Source organism: Rattus norvegicus, chromosome 6 (assembly GCF_036323735.1).
Source record: "Rattus norvegicus strain BN/NHsdMcwi chromosome 6, GRCr8, whole genome shotgun sequence".
In the NCBI taxonomy this organism is placed as follows: Eukaryota; Metazoa; Chordata; class Mammalia; order Rodentia; family Muridae; genus Rattus; species Rattus norvegicus.
In genome coordinates this window covers 22,421,537-22,445,329 of record NC_086024.1, presented here as the reverse complement: position 1 = coordinate 22,445,329, position 23,793 = coordinate 22,421,537, and the positions used below count along the sequence as shown (strand labels likewise).

The 23,793-nt window shown below is 43.7% G+C and overlaps 1 protein-coding gene and 1 pseudogene across 5 annotated transcripts in view; one reads left to right on the top strand and one right to left on the bottom strand.

The window, feature by feature from the left end:
• The window catches only part of Fez2 (fasciculation and elongation protein zeta 2), a 40,061-nt gene that overhangs the window by 1,416 nt on the left and 14,852 nt on the right, over positions 1-23,793 (bottom strand). For 2 of the 5 annotated variants that reach the window (XM_063262567.1, NM_053600.3), the window contains 5 exons: positions 23,092-23,233; positions 21,014-21,282; positions 6,889-6,969; positions 4,705-4,780; positions 2,284-2,349 (listed from right to left, as the gene is read on the bottom strand). In XM_063262567.1, the coding sequence (XP_063118637.1) occupies positions 2,284-2,349; positions 4,705-4,780; positions 6,889-6,969; positions 21,014-21,282; positions 23,092-23,233 (634 nt within the window). Of the gene's footprint in view, positions 1-2,283; positions 2,350-4,704; positions 4,781-5,894; positions 6,006-6,888; positions 6,970-9,596; positions 19,352-21,013; positions 21,283-23,091; positions 23,234-23,793 lie in introns of those variants that run through there. The other 3 variants (XR_010052153.1, NM_001414905.1, XM_006239639.5) reach the window with 3 other exon arrangements.
• Positions 14,953-15,127, top strand: LOC120093475 (U2 spliceosomal RNA; annotated as a pseudogene).

Genomic DNA, 23,793 nt, shown 5'->3' with positions numbered 1-23,793 from the left:
TGGGTTAGGACAGTAAGATGACCAGCTAAGCCACAGGAGAAAGCACATCACTCTCCACTCTGAGCAACAACCCCTCCCACACAGTCTGATTACTGGTCCCCAGGAAAAGCAACAGTTGACAGGCAGGGTGGAAAAGAACATTTTATTACCCACAAGCCCACACTGACACTTCCACCAAGCCCTGAACACCTCTACATCCCGTTCCCTCTTTCGTGTTCTACATTACAGCACCGTGGCTGCAGTCTGAATTCTGGCTGCTTCTCTTCCTGCTCAGTCTTCACAGCATAAGACAGAGACAGACGCACAACACATGCAAGAACAGCTCACAAGCAGCAGGCCCAGGCAGCCAGATGGCTCAACGACAGCCAGTGGCCAGAGTGGGAGGTGCAGGCCAAGGAACGAAACACCTGCCTCCCCTAGTGGGAGGACAAGACTTACAGTAATGGCCCTAGGTTTTCAACGTAAAGACCTCCTAGCCTGTATGATGTGGACCCAGCCTGTGTGAAGCAGACCCAGCCTGTGCAATGCAGACTGTAGGCTCTAATATTTGCAGCCCACATCTCACCCAGAGCCCTGTTCCTCAGGCCATCAGATCCTCTGAAGCCACTGGCTGGCTGTCCCGGCAGCGCCCGCCCTCTGATCGGCTGTAATTTAAGACTGAGACCTGTTCTTTATGCTCATCTCCTTCCTGTTCCATGTCTAGAGCAAACCTAAGCGCCATCCAGCTTTCGTACCAATGCTAGCACATCACTAAAGCAAACAAAGATGTCAGGTACAAAAGAAAAAATCATTAATTCAATAGGGAGAAAAGGCCAGCCATCAGGAAAAAAAAAATTTTAAAGATGTCGACTCAGCCTTTTCCTCCCATGTTAACCTGCTGGCAAATGGCTGGCGGCTGTTTTCTATGTCGTCTCTATGAGTGATAATTCTATATCATCCACCGTGGGCCCTTTCAATTTTATGAGACTATAGCTGAATACAAAGCCCATCAGAGAGCAAATGTCTCAGAAGTCAGAACACGCTCTCTCCCGCTGAGCAATGGAAGGGAGAAGTCAAAGCGAGCAATTCTGTGAAGCGCTTGCCTTCCGAGTCCAGTCAACCGCACAGTACTCAGATCTGGTCATAAACAAGCGCCACCGTCAGTAACAAGCCCCCTGGACGGCATTCACTCTGTCCGTAGCTGGGTGAGCCCTCTGTCCCTTCGACTGAGGAGGTAGCATTTGGATTTCTGCTCTGGGCAGAGGGAGGCCCTTGATCTTCTGCCGTCTTCTCCCTCCTGAGTATCGGCAGCCTGTGCGGTCCGGAAGGCGTGTCTGACACTTAGGGCCACAGCTCGCCAGTGAGAAGTCCTGGCTCCCCCCAGAGAGAAGTCCTGGCTCCCCCAGGGAGAAGTCCTGGCCCCCCCCCTCTACCTGAAGCTTTGGTGTCCTCTCTGCCTCACTTGGCTGTTCACAGTTCTCTCAGCTCCATCCGGCCTGGCACATCTGTCCTTCCCCATCTCCTGCCCTCAAGGTGATTAGAGACCACAATTCCCAAGACTCAGAAAGAGTAGTCAAGGTCATTTTTAAACTTTTTAAAAAATAATTTATTTTATTTTACTTGATCTTTTGAGACAGTGTCTCACTACGTACCTCCTGGCTGGCCTGGAACTCTCTATGTAGAGCAGATTGGAATAAACTCCGAGATCTTCCTTCCTCTGCTCCGAAAGCTAGGATTAAAGGCATGCATTACCATGCCCAGAGCCCAACTGGGTTTAACACATTCCTAATGCCTGCTCTGGTGAGGTTTCACCACTCAGCTCTGGAACTTCTTTCCAGCCCGGGATCTCAAACAGAAGCCAAATTTCGTACAGCCCTAATGTTAGTCATACATCATCTGCCCTTCTACCATCACTGAACATTAACAGAGTTTATGTCAAGATGACACATCTAGTAACTAAGCACAGCCCCTCAGCCACTGCTCCTACAGCATCATAGAGTTCACCTCTCAGCATACAGTCAGTTAACAGCTCACCTCTCAGCATACAGTTAGTCAACAGCTCACCTCTCAGCATATAGTCGGTCAACAGCTCACCTCTCAGCATATAGTCGGTCAACAGCTCACCTCTCAGCATACAGTCGGTCAACAGCTCACCTCTCAGCATACAGTCGGTCAACAGCTCGCCTCTCAGCATACAGTCGGTCAACAGCTCGCCTCTCAGCATACAGTCGGTCAACAGCTCGCCTCTCAGCATACAGTCGGTCAACAGCTCGCCTCTCAGCATATAGTCAGTTAACAACTCACCTTTCAGTATATAGTCCGTTAACAAGCTTGGAACTTTCTCACTGTCCTCCTTCATGGCATGCAGAACTATACAACAAGAAAAAGACAACAGCAGTAACTCAGGGTCCAGGTCAAAAGTTACATGTCACTTCACAGCTGTGGCCTCAATGCTAATGAATGACAGGGCGTAACTGAGTCACACAAGTTACAGAATCTTTTCTAGATAAGAGAATGCAGTGAAGGTCCAGTGCGGGGACAGGGAAGAGGTCTGGGCCATTCGTGGAGCTTCGTTCCAGTGAATGCTGGGAAGTGAAGAACAGTACAGTGTGCACTTTGATGAGCCCTGTTGCCCTTACAGATCCTTAGAACTGGAGGGCCTTCTGGAGAGAGGGGAGCTGTAACTGTACTCTCCAAACAGTAGACCAGTAAGATAGAGTGAAAAATGTAAAGATCAAATAAAGAAAGGCCTAGAAGGCAGCTCCCAGCATCTGCTAAGCTCTGAACACCTTCTTTGCTAGGGAAGAAGATAAGGAATCATCTTCTAAAGGTAGGTTTTGCTGTGTGTGTGTGTGTGTGTGTGTGTGTGTGTGTGTGTGTGTGTGTGTCTGTGTGTGTGTCTGTGTGTGTATGTGTCTATGTCTGTGTGTGTATCTGTGTGTGTATCTGTGTGTATGTGTCTGTGTGTGTGTGTCTGTGTGTGCATGTGTCTGTGTGTGTATGTGTCTGTGTCTGTGTGTGTGTATCTGTGTGTGTGTGTGTATCTCTGTGTATGTGTCTGTGTCTATGTATATAGAATACATACACATAATTATATTTCTGGGATCAAACCCAGGGCTTCATGTATGCCAGACTAAGTGTGTTAACACTGAGGCACACCTGCTGCCAGCCTAATGTCACCGTGTTCTTGGTGAATACCAAAACTCAAACACCAGCCACTCAGCATCAGGCTTTAGGTCTCGGCTTTTAATCTATATCACCTAGACAGAGACAAATTCCCAACTGTACCTTCAGAGTTACTGAATCCCCTGGATGTATGAGAAGTCCACACGGTATAACTTCTCTGACTGTGAATAAGGTTCTTCACCACCCTGCATACCGAGCTCTCACCCATAACATGAGGATAATAAATCAGGTCATCTCAGAGGCTCGTCAGTGAGGACCCATCTCCTCATTACATATAGACAGCACACAGGGACTAGTGTTAACTCAGGAGACAGTGGAGCTCTCTTGACTACCATTATCATCATGCCTGTGACTCCCTTCCAACAGCTTTTATGAGGGAGGCCACAGATGCATAAATGGCTTTTCCTCTGTCGACAGTGCACCCAAGTGTGTCCAACATCACAGCACCATCAGAGCTGGTTAGAGTGGACACCATTCTGTCACCCAAAGATGCCCAGAGATTCTAAAAACGTGTCCATCTAGGAAGAATCACCTAAGAATGTTCTAGATGTGGGGCTGCAATGACTGTCTCATCCCTGAGCTATTCTCCCGTCTTTGGACAACTGTTAGACTCAGCATTTCCACTTCCAGGCTTCGACCTTTTCTAACTTCTCTATAAAGTCACATGCCGGGAGCTGGGGTCATTCAGGGTGCAGTTGCCCAAGAACGAAGAGACACAGGCCTGTAACTAACCTAACCATCTTCTGTGATCTTGGACACACACGAGTTTGCAAGCTCTTAATGAAAGGGACAGGGCTGACCACCTACCCAGCTAAGCTCTGGCCTCTCATCTTTCACCGACTGCCATCACTTGGCTCACCTATACCTGAATATAAGGCTTTGCATGGACTGCTCACCAGGAAAGTGTAAAGAACCAAGCTTAGCAGGCAGCAAGTGGCTCAAAGGAAGCTGCTTGTCCCCACTAGACCTCCTGCCCGTATGCCGCTGACAGTGTCCAGCCATGTGATACGTGTCCGTTTCCTTCCAACATGAAATCAGGAAACTTAGAAGTAATCTAATTGTATTTTGTTTGTTTCTTTCTTTTCAGACAGGATATCACTAGGTGTAGCCCAGGATGGTTAAATCTAAGATCTCAGGGCAATCCTCCTACCTCTGCTTTCCTGTTCCCCAGAAGGCAGGTGTTACCCTACATCTCTATCGCTCTCCTAGTCAGTCACTAAGTCCCATAAGAGCCACAGAGCATTTTATTCAGTGGCAGACAGACATGCTCTCAAAGATTCAACTTACAAGTATTCTTAAATAAAAATATATATATATTTGGCTTACAAATATTTCAAAAATTAAGGGAAAAATTCAAACCACGCTTGAGTCAATGCTGCACTTGATATGATATTATTCACTTCCCTGTCATAAGAATAAAGGACAGCATCCATCTTTTACCAACCTACACTGAGAAAATAAACAGTAAAATTCAGAAAACCGAGAGTTCAGGAACAGCAGAAGTCAAACAGTAAGTGGTTTAAATTTGTCTTTGCTCACTTTTTGTTAATATTTGAAGATCTTCCACAGACGGCGGGCCATTCTTTTTCTCGTAAGGGATGACTGTCGTCAAATACTGCCAAATTAAAAGAAAAACATCACTCAGGCCTGAATGAATTCACATTCAGAGCAATGCCCTCCCTAGAAGGTCTACTGTCTAACAGAAGCATGGCTGCTTTGCAGGTGGGCACACGGGCATAGGCAGCTGTCCCACAGTCTGTGTCTTTTTGCTGGGGCTCATTTTTTCTCCCCAATTCTACCTGCTGTGTAAGCTCCCATCAGCATACGCAAGGGCCTTCCTGCAGCTCAGGCACCAAACGTTTCACAGGGTGTGTGAGGTCAGAGAACAGCTGGATGGCTTGCTCATTTTTAATGTGGCGTCCTGCTTCCTTGCATGTTTGTCAACACAGTTTCAACACAGTCATCAAACTACAGCATAGTCTTAACCATACTATACAATTAATAATCTCTGGCTATCAAATCATTCCCTTTCAGATCATTCTTATTCCGGTGGAAAACAACAGTCAACTTGAATAACATGACGTTTCAAGACACAAACCAACTTCTTGCAGACACTGATAACAAAGACTCACTTCCCAAACGATGGCTGAAACACAGTTAATATGTTAAGTGACTGTGTAAGTACTTTTAAATGGCCTTGGGTATTAGAGATAACTGAGTAAGAATGGCCAAAAAGGTAAATGAATAGTAAAAATCATGTCTTAATCTGTGACAAACTGACCAGCCAATTTACTCCCTCTAAACGTTCATGAATATCACACTTCAGTTTAAAAAACAAAAAGGGAAAATCTCATAAAAGAATGTTCCGGAAACAACTGTCTAGAACTCTCTATTCTATAGATCAGAGCAGTTTGCAAAAGCTCCCGTAGAAAATTAGTGTCCTATCCTGTTCCTGGGCTTCTTCAAGCCTGTTCTGCAAATTCACTCTCAACCCCATTTCTGTTCCTAATCCCCACAGATTGTGTGGTTCTATAAATAACAAAAAAATTAAGATAAAGACAGTTGCTAAACAAATAGTACTTCAGCCTGGCGCCCAGACTATAGTAAAAATGAGCTTTTCAACTTTTTAAAACCTCAGAGTCCCACATCCCCCAGGTAAGGCTCAACTGTGCAGTCAAGTATGTTTCTTTATTAAAAAAAACAAACCAAGACTCCACTGATGTGCTCACCTGAGCTTTTTCTCCTGGTGTCAGGCAATGTGAAGAAGCACGAGGAGTCTATGCCTTGGCCCAAATGCCCACCTCCTCCTGAGCCAGGCCAATTGTACGTTATTCTTCTGCCTTGCAGGTTGAGGCAAGTGGAAGAGAGTAAGAGCTAGCATTCCACCATCGCCAAGGGCCTCCCTACCGGCTGCGAATGTCAGCGGGAACTGTCTGCTTTAGTAGCAATTCTCTCCTCCCTTGAGTGATGCACAAAAACTGAAGAATCTCTAGGCGTTTGGTGTTTTTGGTAAACTTCCTACATCTTACAGCGCTCTCATTCAGCCAGGACCTGACCTACAAGAGTGCCTTAGATAGTTTTCAAATAGTGAAAGATAATTCCAAATATATCCACCAATATATCCATTCCCATGTTTGTGACCCTCCCTTGAATTATGCAAAGCTCTAAATACAAACCAAGGTGCCACACACCCGACTCTGCCGTCTCACAGCACGTAACTCTTGATCCCTGATTCTTTACTTGGCTGACAACTGGGCTGGCTCACTGTACAATAGGCCCAACTTCAGATAAAAGAGGGAAAATGCGCTCTCTGCACATTTGACCTGAGAGTCTGTCTCATCTGGAAGGTAACAAGCTCTGGCCACATTGTCCTTAAAGTGAGCTCTTCTTTTCTAAATGTTTAGCAACAGTGTGCCATGTTTCAGGTCAGTTGTTTTCAGGATCATGCAAGCTAGTAAGTCAGTATATTAATATCTATTCCTTAAGGCTGGGCATGGAATCGGGGCCCTGAAACCTGCTGAGGAATGCAATTGTCTGCTGCCCAATCTAAACGCTTTCCCCCAAAGGGAGGCGCTGCTCATTCCTGTCCACACGCAGACAGAATGAGTCTGCACTTCTCCCCGCTCAGCCATGCTCTTACAAATTAGTAAAAGTGCCAGCTTTCAGGGCCCTCACAGAGCAAAGGAACAAGCAGAGGGTGAGGAAAATAAGGATCATGAGCACCTGTTTCTCTCCACCTGAGTTTCCAAAGGTGTGGCGGAGGCCATTCTGAATGACATTTGAGATCCCTTCCATGCTGAAGCGCTAAAGGCGGCAGTACATGACCCAGGAAGAACAGGACAGAGAGAGAAGTTCAGAGACGATTAGTAGAATGTTCCATGATGGCTTTCTGTGCCCAACAGACAAGCAGTTAGAAAATGCCACGGTTACTCATTCTCGTAAAGCAGACAGAATCATGCTCTTCCGTTCCCGTGTGAGCCCAATGCGAAACCGACTGTTTGTCGGCCGCTATACCCACGGAGAGCTTTCCTGCTCTAACTCATAGGCTTGTTCCGACTTGTAAATGTCAGCCCTACCGTTATTTTATTTAAAAGTTTACCACACAATTCTTAAGATACATTTTGATACTGCTTGTCTACATCTTATCGGAAGCCTGAAAACTTAATCCTTCCCAGCTTGCCTGTTCTGAGCTGAGGTCTGTCTCTCCGCCATCAGTCTGGGGAGATGAACCTGACATTTGGCAGATGAACGTGCTGCTTCTCAAACTACCAACCGCTCCCACTCACTCTACGGGCACCTGCCATCGCCTTGCTGCCGAGAATGTGAATTGGAACACGGCATATGCTTCCCGGGGAGCAGAATGGATCCCGCTTCACCAGCCTAGAAAACAACTGCCACTTAGTTCTCCTGACGACGTCTAAGACTCCATAGAGTTCACTCACTACACTCTCTTCCCTTTTGATGACTTATCTTGATTTGTAAGCAGCCCGCAGCCACACGTATCATCGTCGAGAGGCACACTGGCAACTTTAGCAGCTGAATCAAAGGCAGCAGAGATTCTTGGAGCATGACTAACCAAAGGAAAGGCTCCTGAGGAAGCTGCACTCTGAGTCACCGGATGGTACTTTTCCCTGGAATTTCAGGGGGAAAGTTGAACCAGTAAACACTGGTTAGGCTGAAGGAGTAAACTTAAAGGCATCTTCCCGGTCCTCAGGAAGCCACGGAAATGTTCTCTGCTCCCAACAATGTATACGCTGGTCCCAGTGATCTCAAAGTGTGGCCCAGGCACAACCTGAGAGACACTGAAATTCTCCTAGAGGAACAGGACCTCAAACTTACCTTACTATTATTAAGATGTGGCTGGTCTTCCTTCTAAACTACTGCTGTGACTAACCATGCACAGTATTAGGCTTCATACGATTTCTTTCATGCACATCATGTACTTTGGCCATATTCACCACCCCGATTCAGACTACCACAGCGGACACTGTGATATTCCAAAGAGCAGAGGCGGAGCGGAGACTCACGTCCTTCAGCTCCGCCATACATCAACAAGACTGACACAAACAAACACCAATGACATTTTTCTAACCAACCTTCCAAGTTATATTCTATGAAAACTTACCATTTATATAGGAATTAATAATTTAACTTTGATAGTTTGAATGAATTAATCTTTTATTAGTTTTAACCTTTAACACAGTAAATATTGACCAGTTCAATTATGCATGAGTATGCTCTGAGACCCTCAATAAATATTGAGGGTGTAAAGAAATCCTGATTAACAAAGAGGGTTACCCTGAAGGAAGCAGACTACTAGGGTCTGGCCCAGCCGCACCAGGCAACCAAGGCACTGTTGGGAATGAGTCCACCCACACTGGCCTTGTGGGAGTTGTTCTGTATGCCTCTCCTACCCTCCTGCCCCACCTTTTCGAGACCCAGACCCATACACAGTTTTATGTTGGTGAGACTCATGACTTGGCCAACAGACTTCCAGGGTCCCTCACTTTGCTGAGAATATAACTATTACTTTTGATGGAAGAGACTCCTTTTATAAGAGAAATCTAAATAACATAACTCTTTCTGTGGATTCTTCACACACCACCATGTCATAATTTGTTCCTTGTTTATAAAACAGGTTACCCAAAGACATCACAGGTTCCAGAGCCAACAGTAAAGATGATTTTCAAGTAAACGAATCAGCTCATTAGTTAAACTCATGCCCTTGGAAAAGGACAAGAAAGAACGCTTGCTTTCAGTCGGTATCACCTGGCTCCGTCATCTGAGGAAATGAGAAAGCTCGATGCAAACTGGGAAAACCTCAGCTGGATAAAGAAGTCAGAGCTCACACAAGAAAACTATTTGGGAAGGACAGTCCAAATTCATTAGCTTAATTTTCCCAATCAAAAAACTAATTAGAACCACTAAAGATGAAAGAACAAAAACAAGAAAGAAGAATGCACATTCGTAAGATGCATATGCAATTTCGGTTTTCCTTAGGCACACAGACGTGAGCACTGCTGGACTATCTCGACTACAAGAAACTTGGCTGTTTGTGAGAGATGGTGTTCATGTCATCAGAATTCAGAATTCTAGCCTGAGACATAGAAGTGAAAAGGCAACCCCAGGACATCAGAGCAAGCTGGAACACACAAAACCATCTACTGATGCTAGCTGGAGAGGCTGACGTTCAAGTTTCTCAATGCATCCACTGCTGTGCCTGGGAAAAGGACAAGAAAGAATGCTTGCCTTCAGGCTGTATCACCTGGTGCAGCCCACCCCCCACCCCCCACCCCGCCTCTAAGCACTGCCCAGCCAACAGCCAAGTCAGAGAAGCAATGTGGCAGATGGCAAGATTCTACCTTACCTTGCACCACTGCAAAATATCCTCTAACTAGACAGCCAAGAGACTCTAGGGATGCATATTCAGGGGTGTGTGTGTGTGTGTGTGTGTGTGTGTGTGTGTGTGTGTGTGTGTGTGTGTGTAAGACAGACAGGGTGAGGGGAAGGGAGAGAGAATATAACACAGAAACTAGGTAAGAGCTGTGGCTAAGAAGTACTCGGGTCACTGTGAACACCAGCCTCCCTGGAAACTTGCAACCACAATTTTCCCCTCCCGTCATTCCCAGCCTTTTCTATGGTGTCTTGTTGACGCTATCCTCAGCCTACTTTCCCACAGTCGTCGTCTTTGACACTTCAGATCCCCCTGAGATTTCCCTGATTCACTGCTCCCCAGCCCTTTTCTCTAGGTTCTTCAAGTATCCGACTGTCTCTGCCTAGTGTCCTCAGGATTTCAACCCCGTTTTGTCCTGTGTACTATCTCTAGACACTTTGCATGTGTATACTTTGGTTTTTCAACTATCACCCTGTGTACCTGTATGCATATGTGGGCCTGTCTGTCCACTGTGTCTAAGAAAGGGTCTTGGTGCTCTGTCAAGACTGGCCTCGAACTCCTGGGCTCAAGCCATTCTCCTTCAGTCTCTGAGGGATCAGCTCAACAGGCACATGCGAAAAGCTACCTGTGCCCAGCCATTCATGGTATTTTTAATGGCAGATACAGGTCACAGTATCTGAAGAAAGATGGACTGGAGTGGGAGCACAGAAACATCGGTTAAATCAATTTTTCATATACCTAACAGAAACAGTCAGATCATGTTCACATTTATGTCCCTAAAAGCACGGCCTTGTCTTCACCATGTGAGGACCTGCAGGATGGCCTGAGCCACAAGACTCTATAGCCACGGTTCTCAACCTTCCTACTGCTAGGACCCTCTTCTCATGCTGTGGTGAACCCAACCATCAAAACTGTGTCTGTTGCTACTTCATAACTGTAACTGTACTACTGTTTTGGATCACGATGTAAATATCTTCTGTGCAGACGACCTTAGGCAACCCCTGTGAAAGGTTTGTTCAACCCCCTAGGAGGCCATGACCCACAGATTGAGAACTACTGTTAGAAATTCCTACTCATAATACTGATAAAATATGTGCAGATTTTTACATGAATCCAGGAGTCATGGGCCAGTCAAAAGTATCTGGAATCAGAAAAAAAAAAAAAGTAATGTCACCTCGGGCAGCAAAAAGCCAGGCTCAAACTCAGAGATCTGGGTCTCCTTCCGGCTCGGCCGTGCCACAGTGTGAGCTCCGAGTCACCTGAGGCCTGAGTCCTCACCATGAAGATGTTCAAGAGATACAATGTGAAGGACTTCTGATTTAAATATTCTATGAATATACAAATTAACTTAGCCAAAAAGATACTTTTTTTAAGAAGGCAAATCAAATCAAAGCTACACACACACCACAAACATGCACACACAAACCGACCATCAGAGAGCCACGAGGCTGTAACTAACCCAGAATGACAGAAGTGCACAGATAACATGCCAGTGGCCGACTGCCACGGCTTTGTTTCTTGATGAGGAAACAAGTTTGTTTTCAAGAGAGAGACAGGGACTCCTGCATCTCTCCATCACAGTGACTTCCCAGGGCCCGGGTCATAGGAAGGGCTTGGAAATTTACCTGCTATCCTCTGGGTGTAACACCCTTAACACTAGAAGCCAAGAGCCTCTGAGCCAGGAAAATTTTTACCAGATAACAAGGCCTCTGCCTCTTAGAAGAGAGAAAGAAAAATGACCCAAAAGAAAAAAGCCATGTAAGAGTGAGCAGAGAATGGTGGCATGATGGGACACAAAATTATTGATCAAAGGAGTGAAGCATGGAGAATCGAATCTAGGAAATCAACACAAGATTAACAAAGTCAGGCAAAATACCGCAGTGACATGATTTGTGAAGAGATGTAGCAACTAGCAACTAAGAACTCAACACCCAGGCTACTGGGAGCAGCAGCAGCTCAGTGAGGCAGAAGGTCGGAGAGGCACAAGAGTGAGAGAACACAGCAAGGGAAGGAGGTAGGGGACGGGAAGAACTGGAAAGAACTCCGTAGACCAAGGATAGAGCCTGCCTCTCAACTGCTTCATCCTTTAAAAAACAAAACAATACAAAACTAAAGTTTAAAAAACACACATACTTGGATAAAATTAATTTTAGAAGGTAAAGTTTCAGAGACAATTTAGAATGACTTTTTAAGAGCATCATGTCACCTAGAAATGCTACACTTAACAACCTGGTGACCAGAGGCAGTATTATTAGTGGTTATGTTGCTAACCTGGACCAGAGTAAGGATTCTTTCCATAGCTAAACTTCATTAAATGAGAGGGAAAGAGTGGGGAGAGGAAGTAGGGGCATTTCTCTGCTCACCACTTCTCAAAATGAGGGGCTACAGATATGTCAAGGCACTGGCCGCTAAGTCTCAAGGCCATGAATGCTGACAGACAGGAATGATGCTGGAGCTCTGTTATACTTTCATTAAAATGAATCAATAAGATTAATGAAAATATTAGGAGTGTCAGGAACCAGTTTTCCCTCCATTCAATTTAGCATTCCCACTTACCAGGCAGAAAATCCAAATGGCCCAGCGCAAAAGTGACACAGTGGGGAAAGTTCTGGTTCTATGTTATCATGTTATCTCCCATGGCATCTTTAGGAAGGAGTTTGTATTTCCACAAAATGCCCTGCTCGGAATGGAATGTTTTGCATGAACGCCTACATAGGCAGGAAGGTGATTCAGCATTACAGCATTTGCCTTATTGTTGCCCTTGCTACAGACAAAATACCAACGTCTGTGGCAAGGCTGGGGGAAGGAAGGGGTTATTTGGCATAGAACACAGAGGCTTCAGTAGCACGGACCATTCAGTTGCCTCTGACCATTTCCTTCCCTGGCAAGAGTATGGATTAAGAATCTCAAAAACATCCATTCTCTGAAAACTTTCCTCAGACAAAACCAGGAGCAACAAACACAGTGTAAGCGAGATCTAAAAGATAGAGAGGAGGTAAGAGCTCTGAGCCCGTGTACAACCTGCCTGCGTGGCCCAAAGGAAAAACAGTAAGCCATTCCTAGCTCTTCCCTCTGGAGAGCTCTGCACTCTAGATTCCTCCACCACCTCTAGATAACTCTCTCCGTACCTGCTATTTCCTTGAGCTAAGGCCTCTGTAGACCTAACATTTGCTTATTCAGGACTCAGCAGTAAGAATATTGTTAATATTCTTTGTGGGGCTGTTGTGCAGTTTAAAATGAAGTAGTGCACAGGAAGAACTCAGCAATGAGCTTAGAAAAGATCAATGTTTTTGAGAAGTGTGGACTCTATTCATTTACAGAGGGCTGGAATAACAGGCATCATTTCCAAAAGAAATCATGGCGTCCTCTTCCATTTGTCCAGAACAACAGAAACTGCATCAAGTTGTCCAAAGAGAAATGAGATGATGACTGAGAAACACTGGGCTCCTGACTGCAGGCCAGAGCAGAACGGACTGGAGAGCACAGGAAGAAATAAGATCCAGAAATCAGCTCAAGCTGTGAGGGTCTTCATGAACAGTGAAGAGAATCGGAAAAGTTCCTGCAAACTCGAAAGCAGTAAGAACCAGACACGATGCTGGAGTCTGTCCGGTACTCTCTATAATTCTCTTCATCAGCTCTTTCTACACAGGACATTTCAGTAAGTCAAGTAACAAACAAACAACGAACATATTCAACACAGGGAAAAGCAAAGCTAAGAAGGAGACCAGAGGGGTTGGGGATTTAGCTCAGTGGTAGAGCGCTTACCTAGGAAGCGCAAGGCCCTGGGTTCGGTCCCCAGCTCCAAAAAAAAGAACAAAAAAAAAAAAAAAAAAAGAAGAAGAAGGAGACCAGAAGACTTGAGCTATTTCTGCCTGAGGGCCTGCTCTGTGCCTCATCTGAGCTGACCCACTCGGTCTCTAACCAGGCAGAGCAGCTTCCAAACTTATAGAACCAAAGCTGTGTCAGGAAAAAACATAAATGAATAAGGGGAGCTTTTCACTGACTTTTATACTCATTCTCATCTTCCCTTCTGCCACTAATATTCTTATGCTTGGGGAACTCAGAAGAGGGCGAAATATGGCTGGAGAGATGGCTCAGTGGTTAAGAGCACTGGCTGCCCTTCCAGAGGTCCTGAGTTCAAATCCCAGCGCCTCCCTCTGAAACTCAAGCTCCAGGGAACATAACACCTTCTCTGGCCTCTGTGGGTGAGCAACAGGTACTGAAGTGGTGTGAAATATACACATAATTTAAAAATAATTTAATTTGAAGACATTTCCATTCCCCACAAATCACGTCAGATTAGATAGTTTAACAATCATCGAGTACTAACTAAATAGTAGTTTTAGGGACTTTTTTATAAAACAAATTTCTTAAAATTAAGCAAAAAATAATAATAATATTAGAAAGGTATGAGGAAAAATGAAAAGCAATAGAATGAAAACTACCAAGTACAAATGTTCAGATAGCGGATACTGCCTGAGCTGTGAAAGTGGAGTTGAGTGAGGGGCACACGCCCTTAACCCCAGCATTTGAGAGGCAGAAGCAGGAGGATCTCAGTCAGTTGGGGGCCAGCCTGATCTACATAAGAGAGCTCCAGGTGATACCTTGTTTAAATACTTTAAGAAAGTTAAATAGTTTCAATGTGAAGTGTAAAGTTTAAGAGAATTCCGCCAAAGTTTCTCTTCAAAAACCCTTATATCCAAGTTTGAAAATTTGAATTATCCAAAGCAGATAAATACTAACTCTTAGGAGATGTTCTTCACGATAAAGGAAAGTACAGAGTATAACTTAGCTGTTCAACCCCTGCCTGGCATGTGTAAAGCCCCAGGTTTAATCCCAAAGAAGCAAGGGAGGAAAGAAGGAAGAAGGGTAGGAAGGAAAGAGAGAGGACATGAGGACGAGGAGGAGTGAGGGAAAGAGAGAAAAGAAATACTATCAATTATCATCCACAAATTATTGTCGAAAATATATTAATATTTGGATTTGAGGGATACAAGACAAAACTATCCTTTCACGGATAACTGTTTAAAAAGGAAAGGATCAATCAGTGCCTTCTCCATTATTTTCTGTTAAATCATCTTCTACCACTACGTGGGAAAACTGTGCCCAGACAACATCCATCATAGTTATTCCTTTTATTTATTTTCAAATAGAGACAACTGGTCTACCTACCAGGTCCCTTGCTGGGCTACTAGCTTAGACATACATAGAACAAAGGTCTGTAGTTGGCCCAGGAGCTTGTGAGGCTTGAAGATGGATAGGTCAATGCATGGCCATCTTGTAACCTAAACTCAGGCTACTGAAGAAGTGCTAAATAGCAAAACCTTAGGACAGAACAGGGCAACATTTTATATGAATTATATGTTATGGTCTGTCTATTCAAATCCAAATTGATCGCTTCTCGGCCTTTTGGCTAAGATCAAGTGTAGTATCAAATCCAAATTGAGTTTATATTTTCCCTCTAAATTTTAGAAAATATTTCTTTTTATTTATGCGTATGCATATCTTGCCTGCACGTATATATGTGAACTGCATGCATGAAATACCCTTGGAGGCCAAAGAGATCATTGGATCCCATAGAGTTAGAAATGGCTGTGAACCAACTGATAAGGGTGCTGGAAATGATTTGAGGTCCTCTGAAAGAGCAAACTTTCTTAACTATTGCGCCCTCTCCAGTCCCTTCCCCTAATATTAAGTATACTCAATTCAAATAAAGAGCTGGCCAGCAGTCTCTGTACAAGGTCAGAGAGAGAGTAAGATCCTAGGCTTTGCTGGCCACACAGCCTCCAATGGAACACTTTAACTCTGTCTCCACAGTATAAAAAGAGTCACAGGTACCAAGAAGATGAATAGATATGGCTGTGTTTCAATAAAACTTTATTTATAAAATAGATGGAGAAGAAATGTGGGGCAGTAGCAATCTGCTTTGCTACCTTTGCAAAGGTTCATTTAAAAATTCCAAATTAAGGAAAGGGAAAAGGGGGTTCCTGGTACTTTTATTTTTCCAAACAAAAGCCAAAGTTTCAAGTAGATATGTCAGAATATACCTTTTAGGTTGAGAACTAGAATTAAAGTAATTTCCAAGTGATCTAGTAGTGACTGTCTAAATGAAAACAAAATTCTCTTGCCTTAATGTCAGCTTTGAACAATATTAAATGGGAAACTATCAGTGGGGGTACTCTTGCAAGACAGGGAGAGACAAAGTAAATTGTCCAACTGTCATAATAAGGAGCATCAGAAACAAAGCAATGCATCTGTGGGAGAAAACATCCAAGGAAGAGCTTTTTCCATCCAGCTAGCTCTTCTCATCTTTAAGCGACCATCTTCTCTATGTCAAAAACCGTAATGTACAATCATCTATATTCAAGTTTCCTGCTTTCTCTAGAATTTATCAGTTACCTCTTGCTAATCTCCCAAGCATCATTAGAGGCGAGCTTACCAAGTTAAACCACTTAATAAATTTTCCTCCTACTCAGCTATTAAAAACAATGACTTCATGAAATTCTTAGGCAAATGGATGGAACTAGAAAATATCATTCTGAGATAACCCAGTCACAAAAGAGCACACAATTCACAGACCACATGAAGCTCAAGAAGAAAGAAAAACCAAAATGTGGCTGCTTCAGTTCTTCTTAGAAGGGGGAACAAAATAGTCACAGAAGGAAATACAGGGACAAAGAGTGGAGCAGAGACTGAAGGAAAGGCCATCCAGAGACCTCCCCACCTGGGGATCCATCTCATATACAGACACCAAACCCAGTCACTATTGCTGATGCCAACAAGTGCTTGCTGACAGGAGCCTGATATGGATTTCTCCTGAGAGGCTCTACCAGAGCCTTACTGATTCAGATGAGGATGCTTGCAGGTAATCATAACACTGAGCATGGGGACTGCAATGGAGGAGTTAGAGAAAGGACTAAAGGAGCCAAAGGAGGTTGCAACCCCATGGGAAGAACAATAATATCAATCAACCAGATTCCCCAGAACCCTCAGGGACTAAACTACCAACCAAAGAGTATACATGGAGGTACCCATGGCTTCAGACGAATATGTAGCAGAGGATGGCATTGTCTGGCAACAATAGGAGGAGAGGCCCTTGGTCCTGAGAAGGCTCATTTTCCCAGTGTAGGGGAATGCCAGGGTGTTGAGACTGGAAAGGGGATAACATTTGAAATATGAATACATAAAATGTCCAATTAAAAAAAAAAGAGTAATAAGACTCTAAACTCTCTAGAAAGTTCGAAGTGATTAGACCAAACAGAAAAGATATCTAAAGAGTAATATCTTTGCAGTCAAAGACTGAGAGTAAGACACCTCCCACCTGTCCTGTAAACCAAAGATTCATGGATCTGAAAGGATATGTCCCTTTTCATCCACACGATTACAGAGGCAGGTAAACAACAGTGTCTTTCAAGCTTGAGATAATTCTGCAGGTATAGGAGCAACTGAATTAAAACATATCCTGGAATATTTCAACTTGTTTTTGTGCCCAAGGGAAGTGCCTCTAAAAGTTAATGATCTGTGAAAATGTCTGATATAAACAGGAGCCTGGCTCTCCCACTCCCCTTCCCACCAAAAAAATAATCCTGTGGGAATAATATTAATTCAAATCCAAACTCCAAACCTTCTGGGAGTCAGTCTGAATCCACTAGAGGTGAGTGAGGCACTGATAAGCTGCAAATGAGCCCTTCAGGAGCCTGCACTGTGTATGACATGGAGGTTGGAGCCAATGACTACAACACAACCTGGTACGACAGCAGCTGAAGAATCTGCACCTCAAATACACATAAGAACCATCTCAATTACTACAGCATAGGCAACACACGAGGGAGACGAATGCACCAAACCACAACTTCCTACCAGATCAGTGCATTTGAAAAGGTCAATCATACCTTTGCTTCTGGCAAGTACTAGCAAACCATCTCCTCATATTGTTAACAATGTGAAAAGTTAGAATTCTATTAATTTCAATGAGTCTGTATGAGTGAACTAGTTACACTAACCATGGTTTCACAATACAAATGTCAGATTACTATGAGAGATCTCCAAGCAGAATGTCTGGCAAGCAGGTAGTCATATACAATAACTAACATTTTAGTCATATACAATAACTAACATTTTCTCAGGGTATATTGTAATCTTAGACATAGTATGTCATTAAACCTGAAACTTAAGTCTCTACATCCAGAATGGCGGGGCAGGATTCAGAGATTCTTAGCTTCTGTGGAGCTGTCACCAGACACATAGATTCAAGACACAGATGTAGATCATCAATCTCTTATTTGTCCACAGAAATGCACTAGGTACCTTATACTGGGCCTAAAAACACTAAGAAAGCAAAACTAAATGTCCTATCTTCAACAAAGCATCACAGAGATGGGCACATAAATAAACAAGATTGGTATTTCGATGCTACTAGAAGTAATTAAAAGGTATCATACTAACCCCAAGAGAGGAGGCATCTAGTCCATTCTGTGTTGAAGGAGGAGTCCTTGAAGAAGGTTTAAAGAGCAGAAGACAATGCTTGACCATAATTTTGAAGGATGAGTTTAAAAACAGAAACAGGAAGGGAAAGGCAAAGAGTCAGGTGAGGGAAAGCCTGCTGCGGAAAAGTCTGGAGAACCATAAAGGGGCATGCCTTCACCTAGGCATCCGATCACAGCATCCTGCGAAGCAGAAGCACCCCCAGACCAGCCTCTACCATCCAAGTGCTGCTCCAGGTGCTCAAAACAAGGGAAAGCAGCATCAAGCCCCCTGCTGTCCCAAATCACACTGCAACAAGACTGACTCTTCTAAATGCCCTTCCAAACCGAGATTGGGAGAGGGGCTGACAAGCCTCTGTCAATCCCTGACCATAGCAGAGAAGCAGAAGCAACCACCACATCCACAATGACTGAGCAGCAGCTCAACCATCTTACTCAGCCAGCCCTGTTTCGAGGCATTTGCTTCCACTGACATCACAAAGGTCAAGCATCCTTTTGTATGTTTACTTGTTGGCTGGTTGTTTCTATCAGTCTTCTCCCTGAAGAATCTGTGCTCAATGCATACGCTTGGCCTGGCTTAGTCTCCACTGTATCTTGAACAGTGCCTGGCACAAGGAATAGTCCGCAAGATTGCCCAGTGAACGCACACGGTCATACTACCTCATACATATTACTACTTTAAAATTTTACACTCAAACCACAGTAACACTTCACTTTTATAAGATATGCATTATTTCCCTTACTATCCAATACAATCTCATGCCCTGATAAAATGTTCTAATTCTCTAGACAGCAGCCCAAACATTTACTCAATTTTTTTCTTGGGCAAATGTTTGAAACAAAACATGCTGGAGGACAAGAGCTGGATGTCTAATCCTTATCTACTCCCAGCAGATATTTCATCGGAGTTCATCACCTGGACCTAAGAGAACAAGCTGGCCTTTAGGGCATACTACACCAACTGTAAGCGGGTATATGTGTTGTTGTAAAACTATAAAGCACTGTTGAAAACAAAAGGAAGTTGTTCCACATCCAAGGAAACGTTCAAAGGCACTGATGGGAGGGAAAAGAGTGATGTCACTGGAAAAACAGGCAACGCACGCGTGTCCATGGAGATACCAGTTATTGAATGAGTATTGCTGTTGATAGTCCACTCAGTGAGTCATGTGCCACAACCACATGTTACATGAAGTATCCAGCAATCCATTTACCCAAATGGCCACTTGTGCACCACCTATAACTATCTTCAGAATCACCAGGTTCAGGATGTCTGTGTTACAGACAGGACGGTTTTCCTCTGGCATTTGAGCTAAAATAAGACACAGGAAACCAGTTTCAGAGTTGAGCCAGGCCGTTACCTGACTGAAGTTTTTAACACAAACAGTAGATCAGGACCAGGAAGCAACTTCATGAGTTCAAATACTATGAAAAAATAAATGGGGTTTTGTATGACTTTATTTCAAGTCCAATAAAGGTTTAACTGTAACTCCCCTGCTGTCTTGACAAATCCAGTTCTCGGTATAAATACTGTACAAAATTACACAATGGAGCCATGCTAACCCTATTTATATGGGAATTACAAAAAGAAGTCTTTAAACCCCTCTAGGGATAAATTTGTTTTTCTCAGCCAAGTGTTAACACCAATAAATACAGGATTTGCATGTAATCCCTAACACCAGTTATGGAGAAATTACCAACCATGCTAGGATTTACCAACTAAGCATTTCACTTAATCCCAATACCATAATAGGCAACTTAAAATAGGTATATTTTTATTAAAATACTACATGCAAATGAAAATATTATCCTTGATATTTTAAAGTAAATGTTCCAGGACAGTATAGTCAAACAAATACTAAACAGACATCTTTTCAATCAGTATTTTCAAAAACTAAATTCATCAGAATCCTTCAACGTGAATTTGTAAGTTCTATTCTTTCTAGAATTCTACAAATGGGCGTCACACTAAGAAAATGTGGATTTATTCATGTTATTGGCCATATTATTAATGGACCACATGGTGAGATAATGAATTACCCACACATTGGTGACCCAGCTACCTAGCAACTAGATTCTCCTCCTAGGATCCTATCAGCATCTGTCAATAAGATTTCATTCTCTGGTACATAATTCAAGACTTAAAGAGAAAACATCTATTACTTTAAACCATAATGAGCAGTTTGTAACATGTATTACTATGTTATATTGTAATCGACAAAAATGTTCATTTTAGAAAAATGAACCAACTTTTCTACTCTAAAAATGGAACCAACATTTGTTCAGATATGAAGTCAGGGTAGGACTATACAGTACCCCAACTGTTCACACACACACACACACACACACACACACACACACACACACACACACACACACAAATGGTAGAGAACTGACTGATAATATTTATGATGAAGTTTAACCAATGAAATCACTTTAGAAAACAAAATACCTTTTATGAAGGCTTAAGGTTTCAAATATTCCAATATGCTCTCACCTGTCAGTAATACTTCAGTTACACAGCCAAGTGGCTGATGTCACCCAGCTGCCACCCACAGCCTCTGATGAGTCACTAGAAACCTGTTTACATTTAGGTTCAGCACAGTTCTCAGCTGTCCCTGAAAGGACTCTCTTCATTTCTTATAATATAGCCCCCAGACAAGAAAACAGAACCACTCATAAGCATACCAGCCAAACTGGTCACTACAACTATCATTCTGAGGTAGTGAGGAGTGGCTGCTGGCCAGTCCTCTTCGCTTGAAGACATCGTCCTGTCCTTTCTCTTCTTCCACTGACTGGCCCCACACACTGAGGTGCAGAGACACCCAGACAGCACAGTAAGCATCACTAAGAAACCTTCCTGGAGGAGCTGAGGAAGCAGGTGCTAGCCAAGTCCCAGTGGTGCTCTGGTGAGAGGCTCAACACTGCAGCTACCAGTGGACAGCATCAGGGGCTTCCTGCACACATCACTTACTGTGCCTGGCATGTGACTTCTCTCATTCCTCCCATTCTGAGAGCTGCCATTTTTGAGCTTCTTCTTCTTCTTGGCTGTCTCCTTGTGTTCTTTCTGCTTGTTCTGCACTTCAATCAGAGCAGAAATAAAGCTGTTCTCCACTTCCTTCTCAAACTCCAGCTCATCTCTCAGGGCCAACTGCTGCACTAGCTCCTCAGAGTACTCCTTAATGGCCGTCTCAATTTCTTCCAGCAGTTCGTTTAGCTCAGACACTGACAGCCTTTTCACTCCTGTGGCCAGAAACAAAGTATATCGAACATTGAGATGCGACTATTTCAAGGCAGCATCATGGGTGTTTTAAACCAAAGGGCAAATCAAATCTAAGCAAATACACACTTTGGGATCTTCTCAGAAACTAAGAGGCTCTGGTGGGTACATAGAGGTGAGGTGAGTAAAGTACTCAGCTGAGATTTTTAAAAAGTAACCATTTTTTTGTGTATAAATCAAGCATCCCAGAAACAGTACTATAGTCAAGACTGAAATGAAGCTAGTCTGAGGAAAAGAACAAACACAGAAGCAGAGGGAAGGGACACAAACTGACAAGCAACCAGGCAGGGTTCTGGGAAAAGAGCAGTTCTGACAGGATCAAACGAAATGCTTGTTCAGTACTATATGCCGCCTCCTCTCATGAATCTGGCTGAAAACCGGGAGGATGAGAGGAGGGGCAGTCCATGGAGGTCACTTCAGTTCCTCCCTCACACTGCAAAGCAGGGAGCCAGGAGGCCACTGCTGAAGCCCTAATGTCTGCACCTCGAAATGGGACTGGGTGAGCTGGAGGGAAGGATTGAGAAAGGCCATAAAGTGAAAATGAGTTTATTCTGTGGACTTTAACACGATGTAACTGCTATCTTTACAGAAGGAAGAGGGAGGACAAAGATGACTTCCTGAAAACCCAAGGAGAGCACAGTTGTCCCCAGCTACAAGCCAAGGAGCTGGATTTTAACACCTGTCCTACAAAGCTCTGAGAAGGTAAATTCCACTGTCTAAGCTGCACAGTCTGAGGAACTTTCTCAGAATGCTAACTAATACATACTTCCTATATCTTATCATATCAAGACTGGATTTTGGATTTAGTACCCCAGCAATGCTAAGGGTTTATCTACAGAGCTATGGCCAAATCACATCAGAGGGGGAAAATGTAGTGTGTCAGAGAACCTTTCAAAGGTTAAAAAGAAACCACATAACACAAAGGGATTAAGGCGGCCCAGCCTCAGACTTCTGGGCAGGCCACAGATACAAACCCAGATCCTAAGAGGATCTTACCCAGCAGGGAACTAGGCGATAATCAGGATGCATCAACGCCAGCACCAGAGCCAGTCTCAGGGCAATCCGTGCTGGGGATGGCTATTCAGAACCTCTTCAGGACAACCAACCACATGGTATTTACAGTCCAGTGTGGTCATATACAGACACAGATCCAACTCTAAGAAAATCTCACTTCCCAAAATTCTTCAAAGCTACATCAAAGGCAACTGTTTGTAAACTTAGGAATTCCTTTCAATAAATAGATTACTATCTTGCTTTTTATGATCTAACTTTCTCTCCCAAAACTACATGCTGAAGTCTTAACCCGCAGTACTGTGGAATACACCAGGGCTTGAAATATTTACAGAGACAACTAAGTGAAAATGAGGTACGAGGCTGGTCCTCAATCTAATGTGACCAGTGTCTTACAGGAAGATGAAGAAGCGTGGGACACTGGTATGTACGGAAGGAAGCCCGGGGAAAGGATGGCCACCTACAGACCAGGAGGAGGCCTTGGGAGGAGCAAACCCTTAACCTTGGACCTGAGACTTATCAGAACAACCAGGAAATAAACTCAGGTTGTTGAAGCGACCCAGTCTGCATAAAATTCTCCCAAAAGCAAACTAATCCCAGGCTTGAAGAAAGTACAACAGAGTCCTGAACAATGGCGAAAGTATGTGCAGGGAATTATATGGCCAGAGGACCTGAGAAAATCAAAGCTCTCTGAAGATGGTGACATTCTGTGTTGGATGTAGACAGAAGGCACGGAGACTGATGGAGGGAGGGTCTCTTACGCTCTTCACAGCTGCTCATGCTAGAGCTCTTGAGAGTCTGAATCTCCTGGGAGAGCATGGAGAGCCGGTCTGACTGTGTGGGGGTCTCATCGTCTTCTAGGTCTGGTGACTCCTGCATCATTTCTTCAATTTCTTCAATAACCTTCCAAAACATGTATAATGCGTTAATCAAATAAATTCATGGAGAAAAGACCTGACTGTGCCACAGTGCTTACTGGACTACCCAGGTAGAGGGACATTAAGTGCCTACTATGTGCAGGACGCACATGTAAAAGTGAACACAGCTTATGGAATCTACAATATATGAACACAGAATTAAATAGAATATGATCTGGTGTGTCTGCTGCGATTCAGCAGACACTAGTACATCTTGATGTCTAATGTGCCATGAGTTACCGAGACACGGATCACAGTGACGGCTGAAAGATGGTAAAATGGGGAAATGTTCTCTACACCTCACAAGTGTGCTCAACACCAATATAATCTACAGTAACCAAAACTTTGACATAAAACTTACAAATATACATAGAAATAATCACAGATAAAGCAGGAAGTTAGCTCTCTAACTGCCAAAGAATTTCATTTATTAACTCAGTGAAGGACAAAGGGGTATTTTTTAAATTACCCAAACCAGAATCAGACAGGAAAAAGCTTCGAGAAGAAGGGCGACTCCAGGCACACACCTGGCTTTAATTACACCAT